At 38.6% G+C, this 24,016-nt stretch overlaps 1 protein-coding gene across 1 annotated transcript in view; it reads left to right on the top strand.

Moving 5' to 3' along the window:
* Window positions 1-24,016, top strand: part of APPBP2 (amyloid beta precursor protein binding protein 2) — a 61,612-nt gene that overhangs the window by 5,534 nt on the left and 32,062 nt on the right. Inside the window, exon 2 of the mRNA XM_032320144.1 lies at window positions 23,289-23,377. Within this exon, the coding sequence (XP_032176035.1) occupies window positions 23,289-23,377 (89 nt within the window). The remainder of the gene's footprint in view (window positions 1-23,288; window positions 23,378-24,016) is intronic.

Below are 24,016 nucleotides of genomic sequence, written 5' to 3'. Positions count from 1 at the left end.
CTTGCTCTCTCTCAAATAAATGGATAAAATCTTTAAAAACAACAAAAAAGATTTAAATGTGGCAAATGAAATCATAAAAGTTTTAGAATGGGGTGCATGGGTGGCTTAGTCAGTTAAGCATTTGACTCTTGATTTCAGCTCAGGTCATGATCTCAGGGTCATGAGATCAAGCCCTGTGTGGAGTTCCAAGCTCAGCTCACAGAGTCTACTTGTCCCTCTCCCTCTGCTCCTCCCTGTCACCTCTCAAATAAACATAAAAAAATAGCTTTTTTAAAAGTACCAATAAATTATTGGGTCAGTGTCTTATAGTGGGAAATGACTGAAATTTCTTTTTTAAAGAAATTATTAAGGGTACCTGCGTGGCTTAAGTCTGTTAAGAGGTTTCCTTTCAGTTAGGTCATGATCCTGGAGTCCTGGGATTGAGTCCTGCATCTGGTTCCCTGCTCAGTGGGGAGTCTGCTTCTCCCTCTGCCCCTTCCCCTGCCCTTGTGTGCTCTTTCTCTCTCTCAAATAAATAAAATCTTTAAAAAATTATTAAGGTACTTTACAAATTTTAAAAATGTCAAACATTATAAAAATAAGTCATGTAACAGGCAGAGTCTCTGTTACAGTGGCCAACATTGTAATGCCATGTTGGCATGGGGAAGGCTTTTCTAAGCATGAAACAAAAACCTAGAAAGAAAAAGAGAAATTGATACTTGTAAGTACATTTTAAAAAATGGAAAAATTGTAAGCATTTTTTAAAGACTATGGAAATTAGAATATTTGACAGATAAGGGGTGTATTTTCTAATACAGAGAGATCAAATACTAATCAATATGTAAAAAATAACCAACTCATTTCCAGAATACTTGGACAGCTCATAGAGGGGGAAGATATGAATGGCCAGTAAACATCAAAAGATGCGCAACTGAAATGCAGAATCAAGCCAAGGCAATCATGAGGGGAAAAAAGAAAGAAAATCTGGAGAACTCACACTACCAAGTGTCAAGCCATAGCAATTAAGATTAATACAGTATTGGCACATGGATAGACAAATAGACCAGTGAAACAAAACATTCCAGAAACAGACTGATGCATAAATTGTCACCTGGCTTACTATAAGAGTGACACTGGTACAGTAGGGAAAGGAAATTAATGGTATTGGTCAGACTAATGGTATTGGTCAATTAGGTATCCATTTGGGGGAAAAGTATATGACCTTACCTTACACCATACACAGTAATCATTTTTGTTTTAAATTTATTTATTTATTTGACGGATAGAGAGTACAAGTAGGCAGAGCAGCAGGCAGAGGGAGAAGCAGACTCCCCGCCGAGCAGGGAGCCCGATGCGGGGCTCGATCCCCGGATCCCGAGACCACGACCCAAGCTGAAGGCAGTCAGTCGCCCAACAGACTGAGCCACCCAGGCGCCCCACACAGTAATCATTTTTGAATGGTTTGCTGACCTAAATGTGAAAAGATTTTTTAGGAAAACAGTTTTCACTATGTCATCAAAGAATTATTTAATAGTATAGAAAATGACCTAAATATAAAGATAACTTGATAAATTGGACTTTATTAAGATAAATAACATCTATTCTTTTTTTTTTTTTAAGATTTTATTTATTTATTTGACAGATAGAGATCACAAGTAGGCTGAGAGGCAGGCAGTGAGAGAGAGAAGGAAGCAGGCTCCCTGCTGAGCAGACAGCCCGATGTGGGGCTCGATCCCAGGACTTTGGGATCATGACCGGAGCCGAAGGCAGAGGCTTTAACCCACTGAGCCACCCTGGTGCCCCAATAACATCTATTCTTGAAAAGATACCATTAAGAAAATGAAAAGCCAAGCACAGAGTAGGGAAAGTGGGAAAAGATACTTGTAGGACATATGTCTAATCAAGGACTCATCCTGCATCTAAAGAACTAATACTAAGGAAATGAAAAATAGCCCATTTTTTTAAATGGGGAAAGAACTTAAATAGGCATCTAAAAAGAGTATATTCAAAGGACCAATCAAGCTTTTAAAAAGGGACTCAACCTCATTTTGTTTTCAGGGAAATTGTCTTACTGTACAATTCCTCAGAATGACTAAATGAAAAAAAAAATGTTAGGAAGTACATGGAGGAATCAGAACTCATACCTTGTTAGTGGGAATGTAAATTGATGTACCGTTTAGGAAAACTAGCATTGTCTACTAAAACTGAGCATATACATACCCTGTAACACAGTAATTCTATTTCAAGAAATGTACGCTTAACGTTCAGGGGCGCCTGGGTGGCTCAGTGGGTTAAGCCTCTGCCTTCTGCTCAGGTCATGATCCCAGGGTCCTGGGACTAAGCCCCACATCCGGCTCTGTGGTCAGCTGGGAACCTGCTTCCTCCTCTCTCTGCCTGCCTCTTTGCTTACTTGTGATCTCTATCTGTCAAATAAATAAATAAAATCTTAAAAAAAAAAAAAAGTTCAAAATGGGGGCACCTGGGTTGTTCAGTGGGTTAAAGCCTCTGCTTTTGGCTCAGGTCATGATCTCGGGGTCCTGGGATCAAGCCCGGTATCAGGCTCTCTGCTCAGCAGGGAGCCTGCTTCCCTCTCTTTCTGCCTGCCTCTCTTCCTACGTGTGATCTCTCTCTCTGTCAAATAGATAAATAAAATCTTAAAAAAAAAAAAAAAGAATGTTCAAAATGGGGGTGCCTGTGTGGCTCATTCAGGTGATTCTTGATTTTGGCTCAGATCATGAACTAAGGGTCCTGAGATCAGCCCTTTCTTGGGCTCAGTGCAAAGTTTGCTTGTCCCTCTCCTCCCCACCTTCTCTCTTTCTCTCTCCAATAAATACATAGATACCTACATAAAATCTTTGAAAGAACAGTTCTAAACAAATGGAGAAAAGATTCTTAAATATAGAAAGCAAACTGGGAGCTCCTAGGTGGCTCTATCGGTTAAACGTCCTGACTCTTGATTTTGACTCAGGTCATGATCTCAGGGTTGTGAAATCAAGCCTCTGCACTGATCAGGGAATCTGAAGTTTCTTTCCTTCTGCCCCCCGCCCCAAGCAGGAGTTCTCTCTCTCAAATAAATAAATTTATTTAAAAAAAAAAAAACAAAAACTGATGGTTTACCAGAAGGGAGATGAGTGTGGTAGGTGGTTAAAATAGGTGAAGGGAATCAGGAATACACATTGTGATGAGCACTAAGTGATGTATAGAAATGTTGAGTCACTGTATTATAACTTGATACTAATATATATGTAAACTAAACTGGGATGAAAACTTAAAAAATTCACACATACACAAAGAATGTTTATAACAACGCTATTCATAAAAACCAAGAAGTATAAACTGTCTAAATGTCCATCAATAGAATTAATAAATAAATTGTGGAATAGTTACATAGTTGAATATGATGCAGTGAAAATGAATGGGATTCCCTGGCTGGCTCAGTTGGTAGAGCATGTGATTCTTGATCTCAGGGTTGTGAGTTCAAGCACCAGATTGGGTGTAGAGCCCCCGGCAAAAAAAAGAAAGGAAGAAAGAAAGAAAAGAAGAAAATGCATGAACTGCAGCTGTTTGACACCATATGAATGGTGTCACAAGTATCACAAGTGATACTGAGTATAAGAAGCCAGTGATAGGAATATACACCAGAGGCTCCCCAACTTTCTCCCTTCCCAGCAGCTGGTTCATGGCATTCCTAGGCCAAAAGAAATACCTAACAGTTCTATTTATTAAGTAGTAGAAACAACCTAATAATACTTGTGCCCTAATAAGAGCCATTTAAAAAATAATGCACATAAGTTGAAAGAAAAAAATACTATTTTTACTTTATTGTTAAACATAATTACTTTTTTTTTTTTTAAGTTTTTATTTATTAGAGATTGAGAGCATGAGCAGTAGGGAGGGGGCAGAGGGAGAAGGAGAAGCAAACTGTTTGCTGATCAGGAAGCTAGCTGGCCGGCTGGATCCCAGGACTCCTGGATCATGACCTGCCTAACGGAGGGCAGATGCTTAACTAACTGAGCCACCCAGGTGCCCCATAACACAATTACTTATCACTGGGATGTGCATGTTCAGCACTGTACAACTTCTCAAATCTTGGAATCTTGTTGGATACCCACCACCTCATTTTCTATTCCACGATGAGTTTTTTTAAAAAAAGATTTTATTTATTTATCTGAGAGAGAGTATGGGGGTGGGGAGCAGGGCAGAGCAACAATCAGACTCCCCTCTGGGTGTGGATCCCAACATGGGGCTTGATCCCAGAACCCTGAGATAATGACCTGAGCTGAAGTCAGACACTTAACCAGCTGAGCCACCCAGGTGCCCCAGTTCTATGTTGAGTTTTAAATGTTACTTATTACTGTAAGTTAACACTGAAAATGCAGCTTATTAACCAAGATTAGATGTCACTGAAAAGAATACAGCAATCTAGTAGTTGGTATGGTGTAACACAGATATCAGGTATCATTTCTCTCAAATTTAAAATTCCTTGCAGTTCCCGAGGCACCATTGGTGCAGTTTGGAAGCTGTGGGTATATTGTGTATGATTCCACTTATATAATTTACAAAAACACAGGGTGCCTGGGTGGCTCAGTCAGTTAAGCATCTGAATCTTGATTCCAGCTCAGGTCATGATCTCAGGAGTAGTGGTGGGATCAAGCCCACTTTGGGCTCCACGCTATTCATGGAGTCTGCTTGAGATTGATTCTCTCCATCTCCCTCTACCCTCCCAATCCCGTGCATGCATGCCCTTTTTCTCAAATAAATCTTTTTTTTTTAAATGTGCGAAAACTAGCAAAACTAATCAAAAGTGTTGGAAGTCAGGAGAGGTTACCCTTGGAGGATAGTGATTACATAGGGGCACAAAGGGAGGTGTCTGAAATTCTGATAATATTCTGTTCCCTGATCTGGATGTGGGTTATGTGTGTGTTCACTTTGGGAAAATTCACTGTTAAATTTTAAATATGTGAGTTGTATGTTCTCTGTATATTTCAATTAAAAGGTTTTAAAAATATAACATTCATCCTCACTTATTGTCAAGGTTTAAAGATTTAAATCACTCATACCTTTTAACCACAATACTGTTTAGAGGTGTTTTTTTTTCCCCTACAGAAATGTTTGTTGAGTGTGAAGAAAGTTCACTCAGTGAGGATGTTTGATGTAGTGAACATCCATGTTCACTAGGATGTTCACTACATCAAACATCCAAACAATATTGTTTATGATGGCAAAAATTGGGTACAAACTATATGCTAATCAAATAAGAATGGACTATCGCACACAGTTACAAAGAATGAGAATGCTGTATACACTAGGGTAGAGATGCCAGAGCACATGAGTTAGAATAAAAAGCTTGCTACAAAGTAGTAGTAATAACATAATCCTCTTTGTTTTTGTTTTTGTTTTGTTTTTAGTAGAAGAATATATATGTATATTGTTGTTGTTGTTTTTTAAATAGTCTATATGCCTAGTGCGGAGCTTAAAATCATGACCTTGAGTTCAGGACTTAAGATCAAGAGTGAGATGCTCCACCGACTGAGCCACCCAAGTGCCCCTATATGTGTATGTTTCTGTGTGCATTGAAAAAAAAGAATCTAGAGGATCACAGAGTTTTAATGGTATTTATTCAAGGGGTAGGACTGCAGTTGCTTTATACTTTGCACATATATCCTTTCTGTTTTATTTTAATACTTGGATTTTTATAACCATATATTATTTTGATATATAAAAGAAATAAAATAGAATTTTTAAGGTATCTGGACACAAAATTGTTCTAAGAGGAGAATAGCCTAAAAACTGATACTCTCAAGGCACCTAGATGTCTCAGTGGGTTAAGCCTCTGCCTTCGGTCCAGGTAGTGATCTCAGGTCCTGGAATCGAGCCCCGCATTGGGCTCTCTGCCTACTTGTGACCTCTCTCTCTGTGTCAAATAAATAAATAAAATCTTAAAAACAAAACAAAACTGATACTCTAAAATATTTGTCAGTGTGAACGGGATGTCCATGTAGCTAAATTAAACAAAATTAAAAATTCATTTAATTAAATAGTTGATTCAGTAGCTGGCCAGATGAAGAACATGAGAAAAAGCGCTCATTCTCAAAATTAAGAAAAAGAATTAAGGGATGCCTGGGTGGGTCAGTGTGTTAAGCCTCTGCCTTCGGCTCAGGTCATGATCTCAGGGTCCTGGGATCAAGTCCCACATCAGGCTCTCTGCTTAGTGGGGAGTCTGCTTCCCCTCTCTCTCTGCCTGCTTGTGATCTCTCTCTCTCTCTCTCTCTGTCAAATAAATAAATAAAATCTTAAAAAGAAAAGACAAAAACACAACTTAAAAAAGAAAGAAAAAGAATTAAAAAACAGATACAATGGAAAGGGGAAAGTAGCTTTTTAAAAAAGATTTATTTATTTTAGAGAGAGCATGAGCACACAAGAAGGGGGAGGGAGAGAGAATCTCAAGCAGACTCTCCTCTGAGCATTGCCCAGTGGTGGGTTCCATGTGGGGCTTGACCTTACAATCCTGAGATCACGATCAGAGCAGAAATCAAGAGTAGGCTGCTCAACCCACTGAGCCAACTAGGTGACCTAGAAAGTAATTTTTTTTTTTTTAAGATTTTATTTATTTGAGAGAGAGAGTGAGCAAGCAGTGGGGTAGGGCAGAGGGAGTGAGAGAGAGAGAGAGAGAGAAGCATACTCCCTGCTGAGCATGAAGCCTGATGCAGGGCTTGATCAGAAGACCCAGAGATCATGACCTGAGCCAAAGGCAGACACTTAACAGACTGAGGAGCCCAGGTGTCCCAGAAAGTAGCTTCTTAAATTGTAGAATGGCTTCTTTAGAAGAGCTTGTATAATCGATGCTAATCTGTCTGAAAACCTTCCTAAAAGTGTTTTAAGGAAAATACAAACGACCAAACGAGAAGTTGATAGACTAAAAACCATGAAAGAAATTGAGAGATTATACTTCTTCCTTTGTCCATCTGCCTCCCATCTCAGCAAACAAACAAGAGCTCCCACTGACTTCAGGCACTTTCTTGAGTATATTCAAAGAAGAGTTGATGCTGATACTTAATTTGTTCCAAACCAACCTAATTCTTTCCAATTAATTAAAAAAAAAAGTAGAAAGAGGTCAACATAACATTGATACCTAAGCCTAAAATAGGAACAGATAGTATCTAGAAAGCCTCACTTGTGAATTGTGAGGCAGAAATTCTAGATAAAATAATAATAGAATATTAATAGAACAGAACAACTATCATAAAAGCCTAACTTCCTTCCTTAAGATTTTTAAAATTTATTTGACAGAGAGAGGGAGATAGAGGGAGCACACAAGCAGGGGGAGCTGCAGGCAGAGGGAGAAGGAGAATCAGGGCTCCCCACTGATCAAGGAGCCCGATATAGGGCTTGATCCCAGGAACCTGGGGTCCTGATCTGAGCCGAAGGCAGATAGATGCTTAACCTACTGAGCCACCCAGGGACCCCTTAAGATTTTATTTATTTACTTATTTTAAATTTTGATTTATTTATTTGACAGAGATCACAAGTAGGCATAGAGGCAGGCTGTGGGGTGGGGAAGCAGGCTCCCCGCTGAGCAGAGAGCCCGATGCGGGGCTCGATCCCAGGACCCTGACCCAAGCTGAAGGCAGAGGCCTAAGCCACCAAGCCACCCAGGTGTCCCTTAAGATTTTATTTTTAAGTAATCTCTGTACCCACTTTGGGGCTCGAACTTACAACCAAAAGTTGAATACTCTACCAGGTGAGCCAGCCAGGTGCCCCCAGACTGATTTTTTTCTTTCCTCAATTGAAATATAGTTGAGTGTCATTAGATTTCTTTCTTTTTTTTTTTTTTTAAGTGAAGACTTTCAGACTTATTTCTGGAGCTGTATACTGAGTAGTCAGTATTCCTCAAGTGCTGATTAGTGCAATTAAGAAATTTAAAGAAAAGAATAAATAGCCAACAAAATCAACTGAAGAACTAGAGCAATAAGATAATTCAGGGACACCTGGGTGGCTCAGTTGTTTAAGTGTCCAGCTGTTGATTTTGGCTCAGGTCAAGATCTCAAGGTTGTTAGATAGGCCAACATTGGGCTCCCAGCTCAGTGCAGAGTTGGCTTGGGATTCTCTCCCTCCACCCCTCCCACTGCTTGTACTTGGATGTGTCTGTGTATGTGTATGTCTGTCTTTCTCTCTCAAATAAATAAATCTTGGGGTGCCTGGGTGCCTCAGTCACTTAAGTGTCTGCCTTCAGCTCAGGTCATGATTCCAGGATCCTAGGATTGAACCCTATGTGGGGCTCCTTGCTCAGCTGGAAGCCTGCTTCTCCCTCTTCTTATGCCTTCCCTCTCTTGTGCTGTCTCTCTCAAATAAATAAATAAAATATTTTAAAATAAATAAATCTTTAAAGAGAAAAGACAATTCAGTGAGGGGGATCATTACACATTTATGATTTAAAATTCTAATTTTTAAAAAAGATTTTATTTGAGAGAGAAAGCATGAGGGAGAAGCAGACTGCCCACTGAGCAGGGGAAGCCTGATTGGGGGCTCAATCCCAGGACCCTGGGATCATGACCTGAGCTGCAGGCAGACACTTAACCAACTGAGCTACCCAGGTGCCCATTAAAATTCTATAATTTTTCTATATGCAGTATGGGAAAGAGTTTACTAAAAGTAACAACAGGAAAAATGCTGTGGAGTAAATCTAAAAAGGGGAGTGTACAGAAATCCAGAAGTTTTCAGTAAATGTAGAAGAGATGTACTTTGTTTCTAGCTTGAAAGATTCAGGATTTTAAAGATAAGATTTCTCTCTAAGGGTGTATATTCAGTATAGACTTAAAATCCCCAGAATATATTTTGAAACCAACTTTGAGAACTTAAAAATGTGGGGTTCCTGGGTGGCTCAGTGGGTTAAAGCCTCTGCCTTCGGCTCAGGTTGTGATCCTAGGGTCCTGATTTCGAGCCCCGCATTGGGCTCTCTGCTCAGCAGGGAGCCTGCGTCCCCCTCTCTCTCTGCCTGCCTCTCTGCCTACTTGTGATCTCTGCCTATCAAATAAATAAATAAAATCTTTAAAAAAAACACAAAACTTAAAAATGTGAAATGGAAGTAAAAGTTTTTAACTTACATAATGGAGTATTGAAGATTATGAAACACTCAAAACTCCTACAAATCAGTAAGAAAAAGAAGACTAAAAAGAAATGTGCCATTATGTTCAGTGATTTTTTTCCTAGGCGGTAAAATTGTTGAGTTTTCTTTTTTATAAATTCTTTTCCATATTTTCTAATTTTTCTAAAAATAAGTAATTCTGCAATCGGAGGAAACCAACTGTTTAAAGTTGGTTATCTAGAATACAGAATGGGTTTTTTCATAAAGACAAAACATATTTCTTAGAACTATACTACTGTTTTTCTACTGCCTCATGGGTCTACCTAATTTTCATCACAGATTGGTAATGAAACTATTAAGAAGAGAAGCTCAGTAACTTCTAACCAAATAACAGAGATCATGGTCACATACTGAGTTATAGATGGCTGGTGGTTATCGATGTTACTGTTGTTAGATATTACTATTAACTAAATTAGACAATGGAAGACAAATGGTTTTCCATTTGTATCATAGTAGCTTCTGCCACCATTAACATAATCATGCAAATTAGGTGACTGACCTTTCAAATGTGGGATAGAGTTACAGATTCTGGCTGGATACTAGATTTAAGTTCATCCTCACAATGATAGGGAAAAAACTCTTAATTTCTTGTTTAATGGATGTAGATCTAATAACATCTTCGTATGTGGACAGCATTATTAAGCTTTAGTAAAGGTTTGCCCTCTTAAAATTTGAGTGTTAACTGCTCCTTTTACTTTTTAATAATAAGAACTTGTTCACTTAACCTTTTGGCTTACTTAGCAATAAGCAAAGCATTTACCCTGCAAGATACGAGTATGTTGGTCAGTTGTATTTAAAAAAAAAAAAAAGTATGCCATAGAACCAGTGAGTGTAGAGCAACTAAGAAATTAAAATGTTAATAAGAAGCAAGACATTCAAGTGTTAGCTTACCTTCAGAAGAAGGCATTTACCTTTTAATTACATGTATGTTATGTTGAAACACTTCTGTGGTACTTGCTTTAATTCAGGAATTTCTAATCCAGGATTACAATGTAATCAGTTACAGAACTTTATGTATAATATATAACATAAGACCAAAGGAGGAACTAGAATATATTATGCTAAGCAAAATAAATCAGAGAAAGATAAATATCAAATGATTTCACTTAAATGTGGGACTTAAGAAACAAAACAGAGGAACGTAGAGGAAGGAAAGGAAAACTAAAACAAGATAAAAAGAGAGGGAGGCAAACCATAAGAGACCCTTAACTACAGTAACAAACTAAGGACTGCTGGAGGGGAGGTTGGTGGGGAGAATGGGGTAATTGTGTGATGGGCATGAAGGCAAGCAGTTGATATAAGGAGCCCTGGGTGTTATATGCAACTGGTGAATCACTCCTTTTTGCCCCTGAAATGAATTCTACACTGTATGTTAACTAACTTGAATTTAAATAAAATCTCTTTAAAAAAGGACCAAAGGAAATGAATATTAAGTTATATTCCAATGTGAGTTTTTTCGGAGCTACATTTCAGATGAATTTTGAAATTAGAGAACAAGAATAAATGTATCTTATAAGTGAAGATAGTACATGTGTATTTTTTTTTTTTAGGATTTTATTTATTTATTTGACAGAGACCACAAGTAGGCAGAGAGGCAGGCAGAGAGAAAGGAGGAAGCAGGCTCCCCGCTGAGCAGAGAGCCCAATGCGGGGCTCAATCCTGAGCCATGGGATCATGACCTGAGCCAAAGGCAGAGGCTTTAACCCACTGAGCCACCCAGGCACCCCCAGTACATGTGTATTTAATGAAACAAAATATTGCTGATTTTACTTACTTTAGAGGTAAAGGATATATTTGGAAATAAAGGATACATACTTTTCTAAAACTTTTTTTTTTTTTTAAGATTTTATTTATTTATTTGACAGACAGAGATCACAAGTAGGCAGAGAAGCAGGCAGAGAGAGAGAGAGGAAGAAGCAGGCTCCCTGCTGAGCAGAGAGCCCGATGCGGGGCTCGATCCCAGGACCCTGAGACCACGACCCGAGCCGAAAGCAGAGGCTTTAACCCACTGAGCCACCCAGGCGCCCCTTAAAACTTTTTATTGAAAAAAACTAAACACAGGGGCGCCTGGGTGGCTCAGTCGATTAAGTGTCTGCCTTCAGCTCAGTTATGATCTCAGGGTCCTGGAATCAGGTCCCATATCAGGCTCTCTGCTCAGCAGAGTGTCTGCTTCTCTTTCTCTCACTCTCCCTCTGTCCTTTACCTCTCCCTCCCTCTCTCTCTCTCTCAAATAAATAAATAAAATCTTAAAAAAAAAAAAAACCTGAGTGAAAAAAATGAAACATTAAGGTGGATAGAATGGGGTGCCTGGGTAACTCATTCAGTTAAGCATCTGCCTTCAGCGCAGGTCATGGTCCAGGGATCGAGTCCCATGTCAGGCTCCCTGCTTGGCATGGAGTCCGTCTCTCACTCTCCCGCCTCCCCTTGTTCCTGCTCTCTCTCACTTGCTCTTTCTCAAATAAATAAAATCTTTTTTGTTTTTTTTTAAGGTAGATATGGGAGCACCTGGGTGGCTCAGTGGGTTAAAGCCTCTGCCTTCGGCTCAGGTCATGATCCCAGGGTCCTGGGATCAAGCCCCACATGGGGCTCTCTGCTCCTCGGGGAGCCAGCTTCCTCCTCTTTCTCTCTCTCTGCCTGCCTCTCTGCCTACTTTGATCTCAGTCTGTCAAATAAATAAATAAATAAAATCTTAAAAAAAAGAAAGTAGATATAAAAATGGGTCTCCATGTGTCCCTCATCCAGCTTTAACAGTTAACCATTTTTGGCCAGTCCTGTTGGTAAATCTATTCTACCACATCCCCCTTTCCTGTACTATAAGGAAGCAAATCTAAGCTTCGTGTAATTTCATTTGTAAATGTTTTAGTAGCTACCATACTATTATAACACCTAAAAAAATTAATAATTAAACTTACTGTTATTAAATATCTAGTCATTGTTCCACTTTTCACTTTCAAATGTTAAGTGTGTATGTATTTTTACAGTTTGCTTATTTGGATCAGGATCCAGATAAGTTCTTTACCTTGGCTGTTGGTTGATCTCTCAAGTCTCTCTTGATCTGTAGGTTCCCTTTCCCTTCATGTTTCCATTGAAGAAACATGATCCTTTTCCTGTGGTCTAGAGTTCAGTGATCATGATATAAAACATTTTCATCATCCCTTCTGGGTGTTTTATGTTTTAACCTTTGTCTCTGTGGGGACTTCATGGGTTTTACCGATTTCAGACCAGTTTTTAATACCAGGTTCTGGGATTAGGGTCTGTAAATCATTTAGGTAGCATGAATTGGGGCTGATTATTCATTGTCTTAGGTTGGAGGTCTCGGTTTTTCATAACAGACTTTTAAGGCTGTGAATGTTTTTGACTTTTTTATTTCTGGCTTAGGTAGGTGGTTCAGCTCTAGGTCCCTTTGCTTAAATAGGATCTGCTGCCTGGACTCCTTCCTATCTGGTGTTTGCACCCTACACAGCCATTCCGAGGTATAACCTGTTCTGTTTTTCTTCCTTCCTGGCTGTTTTTGAGTTTGTGTCTTCTTAATTTTTGACAACTGTGAAGTTTTCGTTCTTGGTTTCAAACTCAGCTATTTATCCAAAAGTTATTTTCTGATACCTTTTTCAGCATTTCCCTTTGTTTGAAAAGAAGCTGGAAGCTTTTGGTAAGGTATCTCTGCTATCTGCCCTATTGCCACAAGCTTTACTCCTGTTCCTCTTCAAAACTCAGCTGAAATTTTTCTTAGGGTAGATACAGATATTTTATTGGTGCTACTTAAATATTTTGCTTACCTCTGTTGTATAATCTGTGAACATTATGTTTCTGCTCTAACAGATTTTATGGGGTGTGTTTTTTTTGTTTTTTTTTTTTTGAGATCAGAGGACAATTACTGACTTTTTATTCCTGTAGTGATAGTCACCACTATATCTCTGATACCTAGCACAGTGTCTTATACAAATGTTCCTAATACTTACTATCTTGATGAAAACAAATAATAAATAAAATATTCCTGGCTATAGTTTTCTTGCCTTTGATGTGAAAAATCACAAAGACAAAACAGGTTCAGTAAGCTAAAAGTTTCATGAATATGCCAAGGTGCTTCGTAAAACATCAAGTGTTAAAATAGGAAACCACCTATTTTTGTATATAAATTTAAGCAGCTGTTATTTAGATTTTGTTCTTGATTTTTCTCCATTTAGGTCCTGGCAGTTTATGTTCTTCATCATTAGCGTATTTAATTTGCATTCATGTTTGTTCTCAGAGTTTATTCCGTGAGCACTGTTCTATACAGAGCACCATAGAGACAGAACATGAGATTTATGCCTGACAAGGTGCTTACAGTGTGGTTGGGAGGCAGAAGTAACTATGTATGAAGCTGGGGCTTTTCCCTAGGTGTCAACTTTTTTTTTTTTTTTTTTAACATGTTATTTATTTATTTGACAGAGAGCAAGGGAGAGAGAGAGCAAGCACAAGCAGGGAGAACGGCTGGCAAGGGAGAAGCAGGCTTCCCACAGAGCAGGGAGCCAGATGTGGGGTCCAATCCCTGGACCCTGGGATCATGACCTGAGCTGAAGGCAGCTGCTTAATCAACTGAGCCACCCAGGCACCCCAGTGTCTGCTTCTTTAGATGAATTTGGGTACTTTGTTTCTTATAAGGTTGGGTTTCATCCAAAATAGATCACTACCAGTTTGGATTATGGATTCAGAAAGCACTGAATGTGTACTTATACTAGGCACTTGTGGTAGGTCTTGGGGATATAGTGGTAACAGTGGTCACCTCATAAAGTGTAGAGCGTATGGACTGACATGTTTAACAAGTTGGGTGAATGTATGATGCATGTCTTGATGCTACTATGGGGGAAAAATAAAATATGTCATGATACAATATTAACAGGGAACAACAGAATTTAGACTGGGGAGTCAAGGGAAGGTCTCTGTGAGGAAGCGACATATTAGTTGAGGCCATTAGGAAGAGTTACAGATTAACCAGGCAAAGAATCGTGGTACTAGTACTTCATATGGCCTCAGTTGTGTGTGTGCAAAAGTCATGAGGTAAGATAGAGCTAAAGGAAAACTAATGTGGCAGAATGTGAGGGACAGGGAGAAAGAATGGTGGTAAAAGATGAGGTTTGAAAAATAGGCAGGAGGGGCGCCTGGGTGGTCAGTGGATTGGGCCGCTGCCTGCGACTCACATCCTGATCCCAGAGTCATGGGATCAATCCCCGCATCGGGCTCTCTGCTCAACGGGGAGCCTGCTTCCTCCTCTCTCTCTGCCTGCCTCTCTGCCTGCTTATGATCTCCATCTGTCAAATAAGTAAATAAAATATTTAAAAAAAAAAAGAAGAGAAAAATAGGCAGGAGTCAGAGGACTTTCAGAGACTCTTAAGACCACATTAAAGATTTTGAATTACATTCACATTGACACCACCGTTGAAAAATTTTAAACAGGAATGGTATGAAATAATTTACATTTTAAAAAGATCGTTCTTGGGGCATCTGGGTGGCTCAGTGGGTTAAGCCTCTGCCTTCGGCTCAGGTCATGATCTCAGGATCCTGGGATCGAGCCCCACATCGGGCTCTCTGCTCCGCGGAGAGCCTGCTTCCTCCCTCTCTCTCTGTTTCTCTGCCTACTTGTGATCTCTCTCTGTGTGTCAAATAAATAAATAAAATCTTTAAAAATAAATAAATAAAAAGATCATTCTTGGTACTGTTTGGACAGTTGACTAGAAATGGACAAGAGTGCAAATGGAGAAGCCAGTTCTTATCAAACCTTTGCAGTAATCCAGGTGAAAGATTTGAAATAGAAACCCTATCTCATGGGTGTACAGTTTATTGACTATAGTCCAGATTTCTAAAAAACATACGTATATATGATGGTAGATATATAATTTAAAAACAAAAGTGGAGGTGTAGTATTCAGACTTTGCTGAAACTTGTTCATTTTATGTGTCATGGTAATTTTCCTTGATAACTCCTTTTCATTTCTGAAGATTTTTGCTCCTTAATGACTCTTAAAAAGGGGTTAACAGTTCAAATATGAGTGAGGTACACAAGTTTCATAGATTGTGTCTGTGTGTGACTTTTCATAGTTACTTTTAGACAATAGTTTGAACTCAGTTTCTTTCTTTCTTTTTTTTTTTTTCTAAACCTTTCCAAGTTTTTGTTGTTGGGAATTAACCTAGATTATTTTGTATGCTAATTTGATGTCTAGACTAAGCTGTTCATTCTTAGCCTGTGGTGATCTTGAATTGGCTGGGAAAGCACCCGTGCTAATTAAAAATCCCTTGGGTTAAGGAAGACTTTCATCCCCATCTTTACCTCCCAAAGAGTTTTCTGGGTTTGGGGCTGTTTTGCATTGCCGTTGCAATAGTTTTTTCCTTTGGTATGTTACAAGATTTTTACTCTTGTCTTTGGAAGCCTTTGCTTCTAAAACATCACCAGGAGTTCATTCCTTTGTGTCTTAAAGATATTAACTCTTATATGTGTGTATTATTAATTTTACTCAGTTTTGTTATATTTAAAATTGTTTATAATATTCTATATTTATGGGCATTTTAAGGTTTTGTGTAATCATTTATCTCTTACTTTATGATTTTTGCCTTTGTTATGTTTTGAAAGGCAATGTTACCAGGTGACTTTTATCACTACTGTGATTTAAGTTGAAAAAAAAATTTTTTTTGCTATATTTAATCAGGAGGCATCTTACTTTGCTTCCCCATTTTTATGTACTCTTTATTAGCTACTTCAGTGATTTAAAAATTTTTTATTTCATCATATGTTGATTTTTGCATTTTGGTACATTGATTGGTCTGTCTTCATACCTGTATAGTATTGTTGTAGGTGGGGTTTTTGTTGTTGTTTTTTTGTTTTTTTATTTTTTAAGTGGGGGAGAGGGGCAGAGACAGAGAATCATTTTTTTCTTTTTAAGATTTTATTTATTTATTTGATAGACAGATCACAAGTAGGCAGAGAAGCAGGCAGAGACAGAGAGAGGGGCAAGCAAACAGGCTCCCCGCTGAGCAGAGAGCCCAATGCAGGGCTAGATCCCAACACTCTGGGATCATGACCTCAGCCACCCAGCTGCCCCGACAGAGAGATTTTTTTTTTTTTTTCCAGAGAGAGAATTTTAAGCAGACTCCATGCCCAGCACGAGCTGGCTGTGGGGCTTGATCTCACAACCCTGAGATCATGACCTGAGCTGAAATCAAGAGTTGTATTGACTGAGCCATCCAGGCACCCCTGTTCTAGTTGTATTTTATTGTCTGTTTTTGTATCTGTTGGGAGGTAATTTATCTACTTCTAAAAATAAGCTATTTTTCCTTATTTTCCTTAAAGAACCAATAGCTAAAAGTAGTTGATCAGAGTCCTTTAATAGCCTCCTTATTCATTGCATACAGAATATGAAACACCGTTGGGGTGCCTCGGTGGCTTCGTTGGTTAAGCGTCTATCTTGGGTTCAGGTCATGATCCCATGACGTGTCTTGCGTGGGACTTCTTGTTCAGTGGGGAGCCTGTTTTTCCCTCTGCCAGCCACTCTCCCCTGCTTGTGTGCACTCACACTTGCTATTGCTGTCTCTGGCAAATAAATAAAATCTTTAAAAAAAAAATATGGAACACTAAGAATGAACTGAAATAAGTCACATTTTAAAAATCTAACGAAATCAGTACCAAGAACTCTACTGTATAAGCCATATGAATCTATGAAGGAATTACTCTTTAAATCTTCTACTCTATAAATTTTTAAACATTACCCTCTTATGTGTACTCTTAGTTCCTGATAGATTATCTTCAGGAGGCAGTCTAGAGTAAGTTATTAAGAACATGGATGTAGGGACACCTGGGTGGCTCAGTGGGTTAAGCCACTGCCTTCGGCTCAGATCATGATCTCAGGGTCCTGGGATCAAGACCCGTATCGGGTTCTCTGCTCAGCATGGAACCTGCTTCCTCCTCTCTCTCTGCCTGCCTCTCTGCCTACTTGTAATCTCTGTCAAATAAATAAATAAATAAATAAAATCTTAAAAAAAAAAGAACATGGATGTAAAGACAGACTTCCTGGGGCCAAATTTGTATTTTACCACTTCTTAATTGTGAGGTTTTGATCAGGTTATTTAACATGCCTCGATTTCCTTAACTGTGAAAGGATAGAAGAAGTACTTACAAAAAGTACTTAGAACAGTGCCTGGCACATACTAGATCTTTGTAAGCATTAAATGCTATTTTTAATCTGAATTAGTGTCCAGAAATTTTGTTCATAGAATGTGTAAATTTGCTTTTTTTTTTTTTGCATAAACCTGATAAGGATAATTTGAAGCAAATCATTAAACTCTTCCCAGAATTGAAATATGAACCCATTTTTAGCTAGAAAAATTGAATAGTTGAGTAAAGGGGGGCTGTTATGTTAATAAGGGCATGTTTATGATATATTTATAACTTTAACTAAGGAAATAACTTCTCTAAATTTTAGTTTCAAGGGGCGCCTAAGTGGCTCAGTGGGTTAAGCCTCTGTCTTCGGCTCAGGTCATGATCCCAGGGTCCTGGGATCAAGCCCTGCATCAGGCTCTTTGCTCAGCGGGGAGCCTGTTTCCCTCTCTCTCTGCCTGCCTCTCAACCTACTTGTGATCTCTGTCTGTCAAATAAATAAATAATCTTAAATTTTAGTTTTGAACCCCATTTAGTAGGATATATACATTTTTAGTCATTAAAGGGATATTTTGAGTTGTAGAACATACAAGGTTGTCTCTTTTTGACCTAGTGAGTATAGGCAAAAAGTTGTACAACTTGTTTTCATTTCTCCTATCTTAAAAGAAATGCTAAACCTTAAGTTTGCTAATGATGAGTTATTTTGGTAAGCAGAAATTTTTTTGTTCTGTACTGTTTTTGGAGTGTGTATATATTTATTTTGTTAAGTACATTTGTTTTTCTGCCCCATATCAGAAATTTATCACATTGTTAAGCCCCCGAATAGGGCTTATGTTATAAATACTCAGATTTATTTTCCCTGAGTTATTCTCTGTTGGTTGATTAGTCAAAGTATGACAGTGGTTAGTAACACTGAATTTTACTGTGTACATTCCTAGAAGCTCTTACTATAGCAGAAAACATAATAACCTCCAAAATGAACAAATCTTTCCTTATAAAGTTTTACTGTTTTTTGTTTTTTCAATTTTTCTTAATTAACATATAATGTAATATTTGCCTCAGGGGTACAGGTGTGTGACTCATCAGGCTTACACACTCTACAGCAGTCACCATAGCACATACCCTCCCTAGTGTCCATAACCCAACCACCCTGTCTTTCCCCCCTGCAACCCATCTTTTCCTTCCTTACTCCTCAAACCCCCCACTTTGCCTCTCAAATTCCTCATATCAGGGAGATCATATGATAATTGTCTTTCTCTGACCAACTTATTTTGCTCAGCATAATACCCTCTAGTTCCATCCACATCATCACAAATGGCAAGATTTCATTTCTTTTGGTGGCTGCATAGTATTCCATTGTATATATATACCACATCTTCTTTATCCGTTCATCTGTTGATGGACATCTAGGTTTTTTCCATAGTTTGACTATTGTGGACATTGCTGCTATAAACATTCGGGTGCGTGTGCTCCTTTGGATCACTACATTTGTATCTTTAGGGTAAATACCCGGTAGTGCAATTGCTGGGTTGTAGGGTAGCTCTATTTTCAACTTTTTGAGGAACCTCCATGCTGTTTTCCAGAGTGGCTGCAACAGCTTGCATTCCCACCAACAGTGTAGGAGGGTTCCCGTTTCTCTGCATCCTCGCCAGCATCTGTCATTTCCTGATTTGTTAATTTTAGCCATTCTGACTGGTGTGAGGTGGTATCTCATTGTGGTTTTGATTTGTATTTCCCTGATTCCAAGTGATGTGGAGCACTTTTTCATGTGTCTGTTGGCTATCTGGATGTCTTCTTTGCAGAAATGTCTGTTCATGTCCTCTGCCCATTTCTTGATTGGATTATTTGTTCTTTGGGTGTTGAGTTTGATAAGTTCTTCATATATTTTGGACACTAGCCCTTTATCTGATATATCCTTTGCAAATAATCTCCCATTCTGTCAGTTGTCTTTTGGTTTTGTTGACTGTTTCCTTTGCTGTGCAAAAGCTTTTAATCTTGATGAAGTTCTACTAGTTTATTTTTGCCCTTGCTTCCCTTGCCTTTGGCAATGTTTCAATGAAGAAGTTGCTGTGGCTGAGGTCAAAGAGGTTGCTGCCTGTGTTCTCCTCAAGGATTTTGATGGATTTCTGTCTCACATTGAGGTCTTTCATCCATTTGGAGTCTATTTTTGTGTGTGGTGTAAGGAAATGGTCCAGTTTCATTTTTCTCCATGTGGCTGTTCAATTTTCCCAACACCATTTGTTGAAGAGACTGTCTTTTTTCCATTGGACATTCTTTCCTGCTTTGTTGAAGATCCGTTGACCATAGAGTTGAGGGTCCATTTCTGGGCTCTCTGTTCTGTTCCATTGATCTGTGTGTCTGTTTTTGTGCTAGTACCATACTGTCTTCATGATGACAGCTTTGTAATAAAGCTTGAAGTCTGGAATTGTGATGCCACCAACTTTGGCTTTCTTTTTCAACATTCCTCTGTCTTTTCTGGTTCCATATAATTGTTTTGGTTCTTTTTTGGTTCCAGGTCTTTTCTGGTTCCATATAAATTTTAGGATTATTTGTTCCATTTCTTCGAAAAAAATTGATGGTACCTTGATGGGGATTGCATTAAACATGTAGATTGCTTTAGGTAGCATAGATACTTCACAATATCTGTTCTTCCAATCCATGAGCATGGAACATTTTTCCATTTCTTTATGTGTCATTCTCAATTTCTTTCATGAATACTTTATAGTTTTCTGAGTACAAAGCCTTTTCCTCTTTGGTTAGGTTTATTCCTAGGTATCTTTTGGTATTGGGTACAATTGTAAATGGGATTGACTCCTTAATTTCTCTTTCTTCTGTTTTGTTGTTGGTATATAGAAATGCAACTGATTTCTGTGCCTTGATTTTATATCCTGACACTTTATACTGAATTCTTATACAAATTCTAGCAAATTTGGAGTGGAGTCTTTTGGCTTTTCCATAGAAAGTATCATATCATCTGCAAAGAGTGACAGTTTAACTTCTTCTTTGCCGATTTGGACGCCTTTAATTTCTTTTTGTTGTCTGATTGCTGAGGCTAGGACTTCTAGTACTATGTTAAATAGCAGTGGTGATAATGGACATCCCTGCCGTGTTCCTGACCTTAGCCGAAAAGCTGTGTTTTTCTCCATTGAGAATGATATTTGCTGTGGGTTTTTCATAGATGGCTTGGATGATATTGAGGAGTATACCCTCTGTCCCTACACTTTGAAGAGTTTTGATCAAGAAAGGATGCTGGACTTTGTCAAATGCTTTTTCAGCATCTATTGAGAGTATCATGTGGTTCTTGTTCTTTCTTTTATTAATGTATTGTATCACATTGATTGATTTGCGGGTGTTGAACCAACCTTATAGCCCTGGAACAAATCCCACTTGGTTGTGGTGAATAACCTTTTAATGTACTGTTGGATCCTATTGACTAGTATTTTGGTGAAAATTTTCACGTCTGCATTCATCAAGGATGTTGGTCTATAATTTTTTGATGGGGTCTTTGTCTGGTTTGGGGATCAAGGTAATGCTGGCCTCATAAAATGAGTTTGGCAGTTTTCCTTCCATTTCTATTTTTTTGGAACAGTTTCAGGAGAATAGATAGTAATTTTTCTTTAAATATTTGGTAGAATTCCCCTGGGAAGCCCTTTGGCCCTGGGCTCTTGTTTGTTGGGAAATTTTTGATGACTGCTTCAATCTCCTTACTGGTTATGGGTCTGTTCAGGTTTTCTGTTTCTTCCTGGTTCAGTTTTGGTAGTTGTTTTTTGGGTTTGTTTTGTTTTGTTTTGTTTTAAGATTATTTATTTATTTCACACAGAGAGGGAGATCAGAAGTAGGCAGAGAGGCAGGCGGGGGGTGGGGGGCGGCAGCAGGCTCCCTGCTGAGCAGAGAGCCCCATGCGGGGCTCGATACCAGGAGCCTGAGATCATGACCTGAGCCAAAGGCAGAGGCTTTAACCCACTGAGCCACCCAGGCGCTCCCAGTTTTGGTAGTTTATACATCTCTAGGAATGCATCCATTTTAAAGTTTTACTGTTAGTATGACTATCTGACCATTTTATGTGGAAACATTTCTGCCTTTTCTTCCTGAGCATTTGGTGGTCCCTTATCTGTTCTCCCCGTCAGGAGTTAGGGATTTTTCAGAGTTGTCCGTATTGATTTGCATTAAAGTATCTACCTAATTTGACCTGGCTTCCATTGAGCCTAGTGATTGGCCCAAGAACTAGCTGACTGAGCTTGTGGTATATTTTCTTAGCACAAAATTAATGGCCCATTTGACAAATGAATTCTAGATCTTGTCCTCTTTCTGAAACCCATGTTCTATCAACTGAGCTAGAGTTAAGTGCCTATAAAGTGAATTAATGAAACAAAATTCAAGCCTTCTAAGGCACTGTATTTATAAAATACATATAAATTCAAAAGCTGGTGAAGCTGGAGTGGGGCAGAGGTATTTATTTGTCTCTTTTTAACTGTGTGCATGTATTATTCATGATAAACATTTAACACATTTGTTAAAATTTTCTTTTTCCCTTTTTTTTTTTTTTAAAGATTTTTATTTTAAGTAATCCCTACACCCAATGTGGGGCCTGAACTCACCACCCCAAGATTGAGCTGCATGTTCTACCTAACCAACCAGCATCCCTAAAATGTCATTTTTAAAAGATGTTCTAAGGGTGCCTGGGTGGCTCAGTCAGTTTAGTGCTTAACTCTCCCTTTCAGATCGGGTCATGATCTCCAGGTCGTGAGATCACGTTCCTCCCTCAGTGTGGAGTTGGCTTGAGATCCTCTTCCTCTCCCTCTGCCCCCTCTCCCACAGACTCACTTGCACTCTCTCTCTCTCTCTCAAACAAATAAATGTTTGAAACAAAAGTTCTAAAAAGGCAAAATGAATAAATGATTGTGACATGATTAGAAATCCTGCCATCTTGGATTACTTTGTGTTTTTAGTTCTTTTTTCATCCTGGAATACTTTATTTATTACTATTTTTTAAAGACTTTATTTATTTGAGAGAGTGAGAAAGAGTGCGGGAGAGAGCACAGAGGGAGGGGGCAACAGGAGAGGAAGGAACAGATTCCCCACTGAGCAGGGAGCCCAACCTGGGGTTTGGTCCCAGGACACATGAGAGCAGGACCTGAGCTGAAGGCACACACTTAACCAACTGAGCCACCCAAGTGCCCCCCTAGATTACTTTAGATGTCTTTTGGTGTGCTTGTAAAGTATCATGGCCAGAACTGAGCTGAGATTTTTGTGGTAGGCTGAGGAGCCCTTTAGTGGGGCATATTGAGCATTCTGGCTTTTGGACATTATTTATGCTGTAATTTTGATAATTTTACATTAACTATCTAGTTTGTTTAAAGAAAAGTTAATTTTAAAAGTTTCTTGTATATAATTTTTTATGTTTATTTAAAGGTTTTATTTGAGAGAATGCGTGAAGCAGACTTCCCACTGAATGGGGAACCTGACATGGGTCTAGATTAGGACCCCAAGATCATGACCCGAGCCAAAAGCAGATGCTTAACTGACTGAGCCACCCAGGCGCCCCATAACTTTTTAAGTTTATATAATAAATAATTATATAGCACTTTGTAGTATTCAACATGTACCAGATACTATTTTATAAATACTAACTTTATATACAACTATTAAAATGTTTTTTATGAATTGTAGAAATTTGTTAATTTAGGGACTCCTGAGTGGCTCCGTCAGTTAAGCATTTTGACTCTTAGTTTTGACTCAGGTCATGGTCTCAGGTCATGGTCTCAGGGTTGTGAGATTGAGCCGCTGGGCATGGAGCTTGCCCTGGATTGTCTGTCTCCCTCTGCCCCTTCTCCCCTCTTAAAAAAAGTTGTTAATTTACTGCTATATTTCTCTAAGACAGCAGACGTATGTTTCCTGATACTGCTGTGTGATCATACCGACTTGGGGTAATATCCATGAAATAATCAAATATTAAGTCAATTAAATTATATCTATAAGTATAACTAAAGTATAAAATTAAATTAACATTTTAAAATTACGTTTTTCATTTTCATTTCAGCTTTACCAACAGGGACGCTTATGTCAACTGGGCAGTGAATTTTGTGAATTGGAAGTTTTTGCTAAAGTATTGAGAGCTTTGGATAAAAGGTAAAATCACTTTTTAAAAAAATTATAGTAAACTATACATGCCTGAATTTTACCATTGTAACTTCTTAGGTGTACTTCACTGGCATTAAGTGCAATTCCCATTATGAAACCATCAGTACCACCTTGCTTTTTGTGTTCAAGAAAATGAGATTGATTTCATCTTTCCCATGGTAGCTGTTACCATGTAGTAAGAACCACATACATGTATAGTGACAGAGCCTTTGATTATACTTGCTGTTCTCTTTAGCATTCTTCCCAGAATTTGCTTTATTTATTTATTTATTTATTTATTTATTTTTAAGATTTTATTTATTTACTTGTCAGAGAGAGAGAGAGAGAGAGTGCGAGAGCGAGCACAGGCAGACAGAGTGGCAGGCAGAGACAGAGAGAGAAGCAGGCTCTCTGCTGAGCAAGGAGCCGGATGTGGGACTCGATTCCAGGACGCTGGGATCATGACCTGAGCTGAAGGCAGCGGCTTAACCAACTGAGCCACCCAGGCGTCCCCAGAATTTGCTTTAAAAGCCATTTCTTTTTCCTAACTCTAGGAAAATAAGAATGTAGTTTTTACAAAATACTGCTGTCTCTAATAAGAACATTATCAAGTTCCATTTGTTCAACAAATTAACTAAGTATATACTT

This window comes from Mustela erminea, chromosome 18, assembly GCF_009829155.1.
Source record: "Mustela erminea isolate mMusErm1 chromosome 18, mMusErm1.Pri, whole genome shotgun sequence".
NCBI lineage: Eukaryota > Metazoa > Chordata > Mammalia > Carnivora > Mustelidae > Mustela > Mustela erminea.
This window is presented reverse-complemented; position numbering and strand designations above follow the sequence as displayed.